Source organism: Sphaeramia orbicularis, chromosome 8 (assembly GCF_902148855.1).
Source record: "Sphaeramia orbicularis chromosome 8, fSphaOr1.1, whole genome shotgun sequence".
Taxonomy (NCBI): Eukaryota; Metazoa; Chordata; class Actinopteri; order Kurtiformes; family Apogonidae; genus Sphaeramia; species Sphaeramia orbicularis.
Window position 1 is genome coordinate 46,549,579 of NC_043964.1, and position 15,170 is coordinate 46,564,748.

The 15,170-nt window shown below is 37.8% G+C and overlaps 1 protein-coding gene across 6 annotated transcripts in view; it reads right to left on the minus strand.

Moving 5' to 3' along the window:
• Nucleotides 1-15,170, minus strand: part of nbr1b (NBR1 autophagy cargo receptor b) — a 76,521-nt gene that overhangs the window by 38,109 nt on the left and 23,242 nt on the right. For all 6 annotated transcript variants that reach the window (XM_030140706.1, XM_030140705.1, XM_030140704.1 and 3 more), the window contains exons 6-11: nucleotides 10,154-10,231; nucleotides 9,814-10,067; nucleotides 1,850-1,975; nucleotides 1,104-1,310; nucleotides 463-622; nucleotides 82-165 (exon numbers count right to left, since the gene is read on the minus strand). In XM_030140706.1, coding sequence (XP_029996566.1) covers nucleotides 82-165; nucleotides 463-622; nucleotides 1,104-1,310; nucleotides 1,850-1,975; nucleotides 9,814-10,067; nucleotides 10,154-10,231 — 909 coding nt within the window. The remainder of the gene's footprint in view (nucleotides 1-81; nucleotides 166-462; nucleotides 623-1,103; nucleotides 1,311-1,849; nucleotides 1,976-9,813; nucleotides 10,068-10,153; nucleotides 10,232-15,170) is intronic.

Below are 15,170 nucleotides of genomic sequence, written 5' to 3' on the forward strand. Positions count from 1 at the left end.
ACAAAGGGGATACCAGAGCTCAGAATCTAAACTCTGAGCTCTGGTGAACAGGTTAAGGGTTCTATTCCACAGGCAACTAACCTGTCCTGGCTGGAGGAAGGGAACGGACACCTCCCTCCAACGGTCACCAGATCCCACGGCCAAGTTCCCCCACATGAATTTCAGCTATAGGAAACAAGAAACTTATCAGTATTACAGTATAAAGATAAAATATGCATTACACAGAAGACGTGCATTTGTTTTTAAAGCCTTCTGATCAAATGCTGCTATATTGATGCCAACTTAACACTTCTGTTGCTAAATTTAGCACCCATTTCACCTATTGACAGAGTATAGTTCATTTGTAGTTTTAAACATATTTAGGGTGTTTTTATGCTTGCTTTTTGTCTCTCCCACAGCGTTATACCTCTCTCCTACATTGTTCATTACAGTTACATGCACATTTCCAATTATGCAATTTACCTTAGTATCAGGACTCCAGCTGATGGTTCCAGTGTTCCTCATCTTCCAGTATTTGATAAACTTAGTCCCAGGTCGAAGGCGGGTTCCATCTGGGAGGTTCTCGTCCAGAAATGCAGCGGTCATGGCAGGAACCACTAGGGGACAGGGGCGCTTTGGACGCCTGGGAAATAAAGGCAGTGGTTCATCTCTGTACGTTTCATTGTTCTACTCCTGTTATTCTTTTTGTTTGCTGAAGACATTTGTGACTATTGTACCATGTCTATGCCACTATATGTCCAGTTTGTTCTTTCGCTCAAAGGTTACTCTGGATACATACAGTATCAGCTTTATCAGCTGTAACTTCAAATAATCATACAGACATTGTACTAAGACGCCTTTATTAATTATACCAAAACTCAAATTTTCAGGTAAGTGTTTTTGACAAGATGATATGAAAGAATAAAAGAAGTGTACATGTGTTGTGTAGATGTGTTCATGTACATGTGAACATGTGCTGTGTAGATGTGTTTGTGTAGATGTGTCATGTGTTTGTGTAGTTGTGGTTATGTACATGTATTCATGTAGATGTGTTGTGTATATGTGTTGTGTAGATCTGTTGTAACAATTAGTGGTTAACCATAATCTGTTTTTTCATAACCTACTCAGGGCTGTTGTGCTGAGTGGCTCGAGGCTGTAGAAGGACAGGGGAGGAGCTTCCATCCTGGTGAGAGGAGCTCCACTGTAAGCCCCGCCTCTCCATCCTTAGCTGCTTTCTGATTTCTTTGACCTCAGCTTTCAGCAGGCGTTTCTCTGCTTTCAGCCTCTGCTTCTCTGCCTTCCGGAAACTGCGGTCACCTCGCCTATAGAACCTGGAGTTATGACAGTTAAAAATAAAACGAAAAGATCAGACTATTTTTTTCTTTATAAGACCAAATAGCTTCAACAATTATATTTATACTATCAGTCTGTTGGCAAATGACAGGGAATTTAATACACTGTCAGTACTGGTCATCAGCCCAGGAATTTAAGTCATAGAAACAATTTGGTTGCAAAAAAGTGAAAACTATCAATTTTTGAAAATGAAGTATTCTTAATTCAGGCTAGAAATTATTCATGCTTATGCGCTTTTGGTGATTAGGAAAAGCCTCTCTGGGCGGGATACTGGCGGGTCAAAAATAAGTTATCACAGGAGTTTTTTTTCAAGAAAACCCAGAGCGTAAAGTGGAATTCTAACCTCATGATGACAACTACAAGCAAAAAAATAAAAATTACAGTCCAGGATATATGTCAGTAAACAAAAAGACAAATGATTCATGGCCTGATGAAATCAGTTAGTTGCCCGTCTTCAAATTTAATTATCTGCTAATAATATTTGAAAATGAATGATGAAATAGAGACAGCGTCCTACCGGCTGTGGTCTGGGGCTGGAGATCCATGTTCTGGGATGGACAGAGGAGTCCGGGCTCTGACCAGGTTATGACTGGGATCATGAGAGAAACTGCAGGGTTCGCACAGAGTACAGGACGTACAGACACTGGTCACAGACGAAGACAAGAGGGAAGACTCAGTTTGTGATTTTGGAACCAGTTTCTGTTTGTTCTAATGTATGGAAAGAGAAAATAGAGTAACTAGAGTCTGCTCTGCTGAATCAAAACTGAATGTGATTTGTCAGTTTGTTTCTTTTCTGCAAGTATTGGCTAATTTGACTGAACTTATTTTTATTTATATTCCTTATTATTGAACCTCTACTGTGATTGGGTTTGTTCGGTTTTTAGCCTTTTGATATTCAGGATTAAGGTTGGGCTTACATCAGAAGTTAAGAGCCAAATCACATGTATTATACTTCATTTGAAAGGGAGCTTCTTCTGTTTCCATCATCGAAACATATCTTTAGCTTCAGTGTCAACACCATAAACCCTAAAATCGTACCTCAGTGAGCGGGTGGATGTTGAAAGGTTTTTAATGAAATACTTTGAATAACTTGTTCATTTTGTGACTGAGCTGGGCTACTATGAGCGACTGAATGATTCATTTGTTCACTGCTTATAGCAAGGAGTTAAAAGGGGGAGTTGAGTTGAAACAAGTAACTTGAGCTGTTGCTTTTCCCGCAGGATTAATACAGTGATTTAATTGATATAGTTCTACAAATACAGTCACACAAAAGTGAGATGTTGTCTGGTCTCTTCTTTACAGTTGGCTAACTAGTGGTAGCAGGGATGAGTCGAGTCAGTGAACGAGTTAAGAAAGACAAAGGGCCGGATCTACTAAGATTCCTATTTGCATGTACTAATTTGCTTGCGCAATCTAGAATTTTGTGTGTGGGGTTGAACTGCGGTTTGCGGGTGATTTACTAAGATTGCTTGCATAAATGACAACAGGTGCAAAGTCTTTGAGTCCGCCTTATTTAAATGAGGATTTTGCATGTGCTACTGGTTGTCGTCATGGAGACAGTAAAAACTGGAAAAACTGCTCTGGGATACGCCAGCACTGATGGCAACAGTGTGCTGGAATGATCCAGATGCACGGAAATGTAGCATTCCAAGGAGTTTTGTCCTAGAAGATATTGCATGACTCCTTTTTGTGACTGGCCCAAAATCATCCCCTAGTTCTAGTAGAAGTTCTAAAATGCATTGCTGGGCAGCGACGCTGGATTCATTTTAGAGGTGGGGGGGCCATGGGGTTGTTGGATTGAATGAGTGTTAGGTGCGCATAATTTTGTCACACTGTAGCCTAATGTTGGTGCGTATTTTTAATCACAATCATCAGATCAAGTGGAAAAGTAGCCTTTACAAGAGTCGTGTTAAGTGTGTGCATGTATGTGTGTGTGTGTGTGTGTGTGTGTGGGGGGGGGCATACTTCCCAATTATGCCGGGTTTGATAAATCACTTTGTGTGTGCTAAATTAATATATTTACATTTTCTCCTCCCAGCACACGCACAATTGCATGTAAACACCTCATATTATCTGTGCTTGCACTAGGAAAATAAAAGATACAGCCACTGTGGCTACATTAATAGAAATAAGTGTAGCCACAAAAAGCCACAGCCAGTCTGGGTCCCTGCAGCGGGGTGTGTAGCAGACCGTGGCGACGAGCCTAGGGAAATTTTGGGGAAAATGAAGTCTTTTTCCTGCATTCTGGTGCATTTTGAGCTTAAAAATATGTTCAATCTGGCTTCAGTTTTATACAAAAAAAATCATAAAAAATTAACTTAAGTCAACATTTTCATCTAAACTATTTTTTATTTCTAATCTAATGTATAACAAAACAATAAATGATAGACTTAAAAATATAATTATTCTAACCACTGATGTTCATGAGATTCAATGAGATTCAATATAAAATAAATTTACCAGTGGGACATAATTTATCATAAAGTCATTTGGTAATTAAATATGGACAGATATGGACTCCTGAAATTATTTTATTTAGACTAAAAAGTACTCCTGCCCAGACAATAATGTACATAGACTGATTACTAATTTAAACTTAAATATCTCAGATAATTGACTTCTTTTCAACTACTTGACAATGGACAGATCCATAGGTTGTCATTAGTCTGACATTTAAGATGTTAAGTCAGTCGTTTTAATTCAGTCTTTTGTATATTTGTCGTATCTCAAACCACACAAAGGATGCAAGTCTAAATTAAACAAACACCCTACACATTAAATGACAGAAAAAGAAATCACACATTTAAACCATTTAAAATTCAAAATCATGTATTAAACAACGATTGCAAAAAAACACACAAATCCAAACACACAGTTGCCCCCCCCTCCAAAGTCCAAACTCAACAAAATCCACCAACCAATCAAACACAAAATTTCCACTTTAGGCTTTGGTTCAGTTTTTTAGAAGAAAAAGACCAAAAAAAAAAAAAAAAAAAAAAAAAAAAAAAAAAAAAAAAAAACCAGTTCAGTTTGTTTTAACAAAAAATCCACTCCGGGTTTTCCACAGTTTCTCGGTATAAAAAAAACAAACAAAAAAACGATTCAGTTCATCCACTAAATATAATAAAAAAACAAAACAAAAAACAAAACAAAACAAGTGCACAGTTCAAATTCAGGGCTTTAGAGAAAAAAAAAAAAAAAAAAAAAAAAAAAAAAAAGATTTTACTCACGCCCTGTTTTCACTTCTCTGTCAGTCAGTCCGTCCGTCCAGTCCAGTCAGTATGAAATCCGGTCCGGATTTTGGCTGCTGGAGTACTGGTATGATAGGATGACCAGCTTCTGATGCAGATGAATGAGTGGATGGTATGAACCAGCGGGAGAATGGAACGGAGATGAATGCGGTATGGGCGAGTGAACTAGCGAAATGGACGTTGTAACGGGGTTAAACTGCCATACTGTGTCTTGTCTATGAGCTGTGGCTCTGATGCTTCCTACACTCTTGTGCCGTGGCGACTTCGTCCTACAGAGGCGGATGTGGGGGCTATTTAAAAACTGCCGCCAACTGCAGGCGAATGGTGATGATGACGTGCGACGATTTCCGGGGTGGATACGGCAGCTATCAGGTATGCTTCGGGGGTATGCGTGTATGCTTGGGGCAGCTTGACCAAGTTGTCACAGGATGTAAGTTGGTTGATTTTACTAAAAAATGCCTTCGCCACTGTGGCTGGTGATGGCCGAACGAGGCCTTGTTGGAGCTTCGACACTTTTTACGAAACTTGGTTCACTGCTCGAGGCTCCAATGACACAGTGCTCGAGGAGGACATCTAGTGGTCATTAAAATGAAGTGCAACCGAGACGTGCCGAAGAGTCAAACTTCTTTCCGTTCTGCAGCATACCTATTTAATGCACAACACATCCCAGTGGTTCATGGATTGTTTTGGATTTGATTGTCCATGCACATTCCTGTTTGACTACACTAGATGACTGTATGTTTGTAGTGGACACAATAATAATATTACTAGTAATAATGACAATAATTATTGAAAACCATGATCCTAATTTGGAATATCTGTATGTAACCCAGTGGTGTAGTCAATGTGATATGCAGGTATACGCCATATACCCACTGCAAAAGGTCCCAAATTTCCATATAACCACTGAAAATGTGCAAAGATATGTATCGGCACGGTTTCATGACATAACTTTTACTCTACCGTTCATAAATTCCACTTCTCTGTGTTACAAAGTGGACACTTTTGGACCATATGGGGCTTCCGTCAAGTGTAACGTTACCTGACGTTTACAACTAAGGAAGCAGTCAAATTGTACGGCGGGAATGTCTAGTCTAACACTAGTCAGTGAAGGATAGTGTTGAAAAAATGAAAAGAAAACAAAGCCAAATGACACTGTTTCAGTGTTTCAGTAAGTCCACCATAACTACTGCGGCTTCGGGGGACGGTACAGCTGTGGCTGCTGCTAACGCTAGTATTACTGTAAGAGAGTGATGACTGTAGAGGCCACAGCAGCTTTACCTGATGGTAGTGAAGGGAGCCTGCTGACGCCATCATCCTACCTGGTAAGTGTAACTTGTGTATGTTATTATAAAAATAGTAACCGTTATTGTAACAGCAAGTGATTGGCACATTGAATTATATCGAACACTAGCTAACTGGTGGTTTGGTTGAAGTTAATGAGGTGCGGCTGCAGCTCTGTGTGTGTGTGTGTGTGTGTGTGTGTGTGTGTGTGTGTGTGTGTGTGTGTGTGTGTGTGTAAGTGCGTGCGTGCGTGCGCGCATGTTGTAGATGAGAACTGGACCTGACCATCCTTGTGGAGTGAGAGTCAGACAAGAGAATTCAAAAACAGACATCCTTGGTTAGAGTGGAGAAACGAAAAGTTAGGTAACTATTAGGCAACATATGAAGCTGATAGAAACCATGTAAATGTACAAAGTTAATGCAATATTCAAATGTTAATATAGTTCATTCATAAAATTGTTACTAAAAATTAAATTAATTCATTGGACTAGATCCAGCAGTGCCACAGGGGCACATTTCCTGTTCAATAGTCTCTGTGTTGAAAACTAAATAACTTATCTCCATGTTTAATACATGTATGAATAGGTCTGAGTACGTACTTTCACATGACATGTTGCAATTTACAGAAAGAAAATTTTGGGTAAAGTTACTTAAAATTACTGAGTGTGACACAGGGACTCAAAATTAATGTTTTTTTTTTTTTTTTTTTTTTTTTTTTTTCACCTTTCACAAACGCATGTACAAAACATGCTGGTCTCATAAGAAATGGATCCTAAATAAATCACAGGGCTTTAGCTATGATGTTGAAGTACAATTGTAATCAATATTGGATAAAAATATTGAAATGATAAGTTTTTCTGAACGCGAATATGTTGTGACACAGGGACAGCAATTTGTACATTTGTTCAGTAGTCAGAGTAAAAGACTTTGGTTTAACTAAAGCACTACAAATATGCTAATAAACTTTTATTTACATACATATTCCAACTGTAGTGATATATACAGATAATAGCAGAGCATATTTGACTAATTGGATTGGACCGAACCTTTCTATATTATTGTACTGTTGAATTGTTAGTTCCTTCAGATCCACAGACTTAAAATATCACTAATACAAGCAAGAACAAATATTATTAAAGTTAACAGTGCATTTACATATTTTAGTCCTTTTTAGGTTAATTTTATATTGATTATATCTTTCTTTTTTTCCTACAAGTGATACTGAAATTTTGTAAACAGTTCAATAAAACAGAGTTCTTAAGTTAAAAATGAGCCTATTTAAGAAATGATTGGTGAAACTTCAGTTTATGACACTGATGTTCACTTTCACTTGATGTGGTCCCATTGGCATATTAACGGTCCATTAATTAAGACACCGTGTACACCATTAAATGACTGATATGTTAGATAATATACTATCGTAATTCGAGCCCTTGAAAGAGTGGAATTTTTGCCTCCTTTTGTTTATTTTTCATGCATTTTCTTAGCCATGGCTGAAGATTGTAAACAGTTCACTGTTCAGCGATCCTGTTCAGCAGGTCTTAATGCTAACATAGATACAAAAAAGACAACTTGTGTTATACTTAATGTTAATTACTGATGTTTTTGTTTACCTCCAGGTTATATTATTTATTCATTCACTTTTCTTGGTTTGAAACGTCTTTGTCTTGTCTTGTCACGGGCTGTTGAATAGTTAATTGAAGTCCAGCTGCTAATGATAGTTACACATCTTGTCTTGCTTACAATACATTTTCATTTAGATAATACATAACCAGTCTGTCATGATCTCACTTATGTGTGGATGTATACTTTATGCATTAATGACCGTGGTGGTTCTTGTGTGGGGTTGTTTTGGAGCAGCTGCTGGTCTGGGAGGGGTGCTGTGGTACATATGTTGCTCCAGGACAGGGGTGTATGAGGCTGGGAGGGGAAAAATCACAGTATACCCACTAGAATAAACTAGACTACACCACTGATGTAACCCTAAATAGATCTTCACTTGTTGTTGTATGGGACATTTAAATGTTGCTGCTACATTCAGGAGATGTGCTCCACAAATAGAGACTGATGTCATTTCACATGGGCTTGGTGCAAATACAGATTATATTATGGATTTGGGCAAAGTATGTTTTAAGGTTCATTGGTAAATGGGTTCATGGATGTGTTTCGAAGTGATTTCAGGTGATTTGAAGCACTCAGCTGCTTCATACGTCACTCAAGTGTGTCGAACGTCACAAGTCACGTGACCAAACCATGGCTCGGCACTGTGCTTCGATACATCTGCTTTATGAGCTACGGCGCAGCAGCCCATCACTAACTGTGGCTACACGGGTTGAAAACAACTTCGCCAACCAGGAAAATGCATCGCCAATGGCGATGTGGTGTTGGCTAGCGCAAGCCGAGCATATTGCATATTCATTGCAGCAAATGTACTAACTGGATGCAGATGCGCTATTTTGCACCTTTGAAAGACGCAACCCTTAGTGCGCACTGTTAGTAAATCAGTTTGTACATTTTTTTGTGTGTGCAATGAGTTTGCACACGTTTTTATACACACAAACCTTCAGTAGATCTGGCCCAAAGAATCATGTGTCACAAGTCAGTAAAATGATTCAAGTTGTGAATGATTTGTTCGGGACTTGCACATCACTATCTATCTGTCTGTCAGTCAGTCTGTCTATCTTTTTTTTCTATACTTTATTTTTATTTCCATATTTTATGATAGACAAAATAAACAAAAAAAACAAAACAAAACAAAAGACAGACCACAACAATTAGAGCATCCAGGTTCAAACTCCAGACAAAACAATACAGACAGGTTCAGGACAAATTAGGATAAGATTATACAGGTTCAAAGATTTCTTTGATAAACATACACATTCCATTTTTCCCAATATTTTTTTTACATTTATTAGTAGTGAGTCTTAATGAGAAGGTCAGTCTTTCCATGTCATAAGTTTCATTCACAAGAGTTGTCCAGTCCAAAACTGTTGGGGAATCTTCGCACATCCATTTTTGAGTTATGTCTTTTTTTGCCCCTGCTAATAATATTAACAAAAGATATCGGTCAGATCTCATCTCGTGTTGTAGGTTACCCAAGTAATTCACGATAAAATCAAATGGTAAATCCGTTTTTATTATATTGTTGATTTCCTTTGTCACTGATGACCAATAGGGTAGAAACTTAGCACAGTCCCAAAAAATGTGAAAGTGCCCTGCCTTCAAAAAGCCACAAGTCCTCCAACAGTGAGCTCTGCTCAGATTCTTACACTGTTTACTTTTGACACGAGGTGTTACAAAAACACGTACAATGTTTTTCCATATAAATTCCCTCCACTGACCTGAACAAGAAGTTGTCATTGCCATTTTACATATATTTGACCAATCATCTGCAGATATTGTTACAGCTTCTTTTTCCCATATTATTTTAATATATGTTGTGGAAAGGTTCTTCTGTTTTTGTAAACATAGGTAAAGTCTTGTATTTGTTTTTTTGTAGAATTTCCAACACGAATCAATAAAAATTTTAACCAGTCCAGTGTCCTTTTCCTCCTCTGTTAAACAAATCATGTTTTCACAAATTGTATATTTCTGACAGTTGTTGGTAACTTTTCAGAATTGTCTGTCTATCTTGACTTGAATCCAACTGAGAATCTGTGGAGATGTGGACATGCCACTTTTTTGTTTAAATGTATAAACAATAAAAGAAGAAGCTGAGAAATAATTTTTTCCACAATGATGCCTTTTGTACATCGTCCTAATATCTTTTGGGAGAAGCCTGTGTCATTTCCAGTAAAAAAAAAAAAAAGATTTCTGGTTGAATAAAAGTAACTTTATGTCAAAATTTGCCAGGGGTATGAATAATTTTTGGCCTTGACGTTATCTATGTATCTTTTACAAAAATAATTGATTACTACAGCTCTACTTAGCTGCCAACAATGCCTACCTGCACTGGTATCCTCCTCCAGTGGTCTGCCCCCTACAGGAGGAGCAGGGAGGCGTGGATGAAGACGGAGCTCCAGGCAGGGTGGATGAGGACACCTCAGGGACCAGCTGGGCCTCGGCTCCTCCCACTGCCTCCCCTCTTCCTCCTCCTCCTGCGCTTCCTGCCCCTCCTCCCAGGGGCTTGTGGATACAGCACTGTCCAGAGAATTCTCTGCAGATTTTCTCCACTGCCTCACGAACCACCTGGTCTTTGAACTGCACAGATAAAAGAGCAAGGACAATGATCCCACTCCTCCAGAGGGACACCAGAAAGGACAACACCTCTATCAGAATGTTCTTACCTTCTCCATGTAGGAGGTGAACCAGGCTGGAGGAGTCTTATCCTCCTCTTTGGTCCCCTTCACTTCTTTCATGATCACCTGGTCAACACAAGGAGAGAATATTTACTAGTTCTTTTATTTCATTTGACCTAAAATTTAGATGTCGAACAAAAACTTCTATCACAATAAAAATTTTAAAGAATGTTCTACCAAAAGATTTCTGAAATATGTTTCTGTTTGGTAAGTGTTCTCAGTTCCTCTTACCATAAGAGCAAAAAAAGCATTTAAAACTACAGTTAAGTATTTCCAACTCCTCAGTAAGGAAAGTATCTGTTGTCTGTCCTGAAAGTCACTAGAAGTTGCTAAATGATGTCATCACCTAATTTGCATAATTGTAAATATGCATGTAATTGTAATGAACAAGGTAGGAGAGAGGAATAACATTGTGAAAGAGACAAAAAGTGAGTATAAAAACACCCTAAATATGTTTGGAACTACAAATAAACTGTATTCTGTCAAATCTTGGGGGTTTTTTATGCCCTAATTCCAACCTTCCTCCTTTATCTGGGCTTGGGAACCACCTGAAGTGACCCAAAAGAGATACTCTGGAAGAGTTACTTATTTAGGTATTTATTTATTTGTTTGTTTGTTTAATTTTTATCTTCACTTTCTTCAGTTTGGTTTGGTTTTTAACCTTACTGTCCCCTTAGAGCCTACAACAAGTCACAGCAAAACATGAACATTTTTTTATGACTTGCATTTTTTATTTCTTTTTTCCAAGCATATCACATCATCACACATCAAATACTTGCACTGGTAAATTACCCACTGTCCCACTCACCCACCCGTAATCAGAAGGGGTCTTCATATCGATATAGTGGCTTTTTATCCCACACACATCAACTTTGAGTATCCATGTATACAAAATACATACACCATAAATATCTACACAGAGGTGTTTAATCATAATATACAAACATACATACTTAAGGTACGTGATCATTGTCTTTTCAGTGTGGATCCTCTTAGCCTTTTGTCTTTGAAATCCAAAGATTCCAGGTATTTGCTCCATTTCAAAATATATTTTTCAGTCTTGTCCTGCATCCTATATGACATTCTTTCACATGCTGCTACTTTTCCCACTTTCGTCATCCACTCCTGGAACAGAGGCTCTCCATATTTCTTCCTGTTCCTCATGATAATTTGTCGTCTAGTCATTAGAACAGCCTGTATCCAGTCTTTTAGTGGTTTGGGAAATGCAGACAGCACTTGAGGATCTCCTAATATAAATAACTTGGGGCATAACATAAATGGTCTTTTTATGACATTAACAACATACCTGTAAATCTCAACCAAAATTGTTTGACGGCATATCCATAGCACATACATCAGTGTACCTTCATCTATACTGTACTTCAGCAGGTATCTGATTCCTTTAAACCCAGTCTGTACAGCCTACTTAGACACCTACTTGGGGTCCAATAAAACCCACCCTACTCGGGGTCGAGTAAAACTTATGCAGGATCTTACATTGAATAAGTCTGACTCTCAGGTCCCTCAACATTGTTTTACTCCCACGGGAGTCTCAAAGCTGCGATTCCCTCCTCCCCCTCACTTTCCATAAGCATCTTATAATATTTGCCCACTTCATGGCCTTTGCCAAACATCTTAAGAATTGTGTATAGTTTATCTGTTGACCTTGGTAATTGTGAGCCTGACCCATAGCTCTTTTGTACTGTATGGCACAGTTGAAGATATCTCCAAAACTAAGATTGAGGTAAGTCATATTCCTGTTTTAGGTCAATAAAAGTTTTAAATGTGTGTCCGTTGAAAAAATTTCCTTGGACCAAAATATTCCTTTCCACCCACTCCTTCCAAATGAAAACATTTTCATTAAAATTTAACTTAGGGTTTAACCAAATACTGGCTGATTCATTTTGTTATGGATCAAACTTTATCAGCCTCAAGATGTTCCTCCATATATCTTGGAGATGAGCTATGACTGTGTGATTTTTCATTTCTTTAGTTGCTGTAGAGGATAAACATTGCAGGAGGGAGAGGGCCTGAGATAGATTGTTCTATGCTGTACCACAGGGGTGCTTGCTCTAGGGACAGAGCCCAATGTGCCAATTGCCTGAGACTAAATGCATAATAGTAATATAGTATGTTTGGAAGACCCAGACCACCACTGTTAACCGGCCACTGTTGTTTTCTCATAGCTATCCGTGGCCTCTTCTTATCCCATAAAAACTCTTTAAATATATCATTAATTCACTTAAAGTTAGTCTCCTGGATTTTTAATGGTAAAGAAAGGAGTAGGTAATTAGTTCTAGGGACGGAGTTCATTTTAATAGTGTTAACTTTTCCCCACAGAGACAGATTTAGTGCTGACCATCACTTTATATCAATATTTAATCCTTGAATCAAGGGTTCAAAGTTCACTTTAATTATATCCTTGACTTTCGTGGAAAGAGAATACCCAGATATTTTAGCCCCTTCTTTGGCCAACTAAATCTGCCTGTTTGAAAAAGTGTTTTTGGACTGTGTCTTGTCAATTGGAGGGCCTCAGACTTATCCCAGTTGATCTTATATCCTGAAATCTTTGAAAATCTATTAATAATGTTTAATTGTGAAGGCATAGATACCATAACTAGCAGCAAAATATCATCCACGAACATCAATACTTTGTGAGTAGAACCATTATATTTCACTGGAAAATTATCATCTTTTCTCACTGCCATTGCTAGGGGTTCCACCATCAAACAGAATAATAGAGGGCTTAGTGGGGATCCTTGACGTATACCCCTGCCTAAGTCAAAATATGAGGAAAAGTAGCCATTAGTTTGTACTGCAGTTTCTGGTCCGTTGTATAATAGATAAACCCATTTAATAAAAATTTCTCCAAAACCCCAAATTTCTAAATTTTGAAACAAAAATTTCCATTCCACCCTATCAAACACCTTTTCAGCATCCAGAGACACTGTAGCAATTGGCAAGTTAGAATTGGAGACTGCCCATATTATATTTATAAAGCGTCTAGTATTATCTGCATCCCTGGATGAATCCCACCTGATCTTCATGTACTAAGCTGGTCATCACCTTTTCCAATCTATTTGTCAATATTTTAGGCAGGATTTTGGTATCTAAAGGAATAAGGGAATTTGGTCTGTAGTTCTTACACCAACATGGGTCTTTATCTTTTTTAGCTACAAGTGTTATTAAAGCTTTAACTAGAGTTTTAGGTAGTTTCCCATTATCAAATGACCCACTGTACATATTCAACAATAGTGGTGTCAGTTTAGTGGTATAGCATTTAAAGAATTCAGCTGTGAATCCATCTGGTCCAGGTGCTTTTCCGTTTGGCAATCCTTTAATTACTCCAACAATTTCCTCACTAGTTATCTGCCTGTCAAGATCTACCCGTTGCGATTCTGATAACCTGGGAAGGTCTGGTCCTTGGAAAAATGTTTCCATATATTCCTCATTGCATTGCGAGGTTCCTGTATATTCACATAGAATTCTCTAAACATATTGTTAATATCTATCATATTAGTTTTTATTTCCCCTTCCTCTGTTCTGATAACTGTAATAATCGATGATTGTTCCCTGTGTTTTAGGCCATTTGCCAATAGTTTTCCTGCTTTTTCACCTGATTCGTAATACCTTTGTCTCATCCTGAATAGAGAGAATTCCACTTTCTGTGATAACATGCAATTATATTTGCATTCGAGTTGTGTTAGTACTTTTGGATTAATGTTCTTTTTTAATTTGGCTTCTTATGTCTGAATTTTGTCCTCTATCTCAGTCTGTTTTGCATCGTTCCTTTTTTTCCAATAAGAGGCGTGTTGTATAACCTCTCACAACTGCCTTTAACACTTCCCAGGCAATCTCTGCAGAGGGCGCTGTGGGTATATTTAACTGAATGTAGTTTTTTATTTGACTTCTTAGTGCCTCTCTAAATTCAAATTCTTGTAAAAGGGATGAGTTAAGTCTCCATCTCAGCATTCGTATCCTATCACTAAAAGGTGTTAATATCAACCTAACCAACGCGTGATCAGAGATCACAATGTTTCCAATAGAGCAGTCAATCGCTGATTGTACGATATTTTTTGACATAAAGAAATCAGTACAGGAAAATGTTGTATGTGGAGCTGAGAAAAAGGTATAATCTCTTGCTTTTGGATTCAAAATCCTCCTCACCTCAACTAGGCCCAGGGCCTCAACCATACCCCTCAGTGCTAATAACGCCTTGGGCATCCTAACTGACCATGTACTACTATGATCAAGAATATGATCCATGACCAAATTGAAATCCCCTCTAATGATAACATTGTTCAAGGTTCAAGGTTCACTTTATTGTCATAACATGTAGTGTATACATGAAACGAAATCAGTACTCAGGTCCAGCAATGTACATGGTAAATTCTATAAAATGAATCCTATATTAAAGATAATAATAATAAAATCTGATAATAACAGTAAAAATCTAAAAAAAAAAAAAAAAAAAAAAAAAAAAAAAAAAAAAAAGAATAAATATACATAAATAAATACTACAATACAGGATTAAAAAAAAAAAATTGTAATGTCCTGCCTCCTGTAACTTAGTCTCTAAGTCAATAAAAAACTGTGGTTCATCCCCATTTGGTGCATAGATATTGGTCAGGATAGTCATGTGACCTTGGATTTCTGCAACTACAATTAGAATTCGTCCATTGGTATCATAAATTTGTCGAATAAATTTTAATTGTAATATTTTATTAATAAGTGTTATCACCCCACGGCTCTGTCTGGATCCTGTACTGTAACAGAAATTGCTCACCCCTCCTGTACATAATTTCTGTGATTCTTCTGCAGAGAGATGTGTCTCTTGTAAGAACACCACATCATCCTGCTTACAATTCAGAATAGGCAGTAAGGCATTAGTGACTTCAGATTTTTTCAGATCGACTTATTTTTCAATGAAGTCGAGTCAAGTTGTCGTATGATGACGTCATCACATTGACAGCAGAGGAACAACACAAACACACAGCCGTTCAAC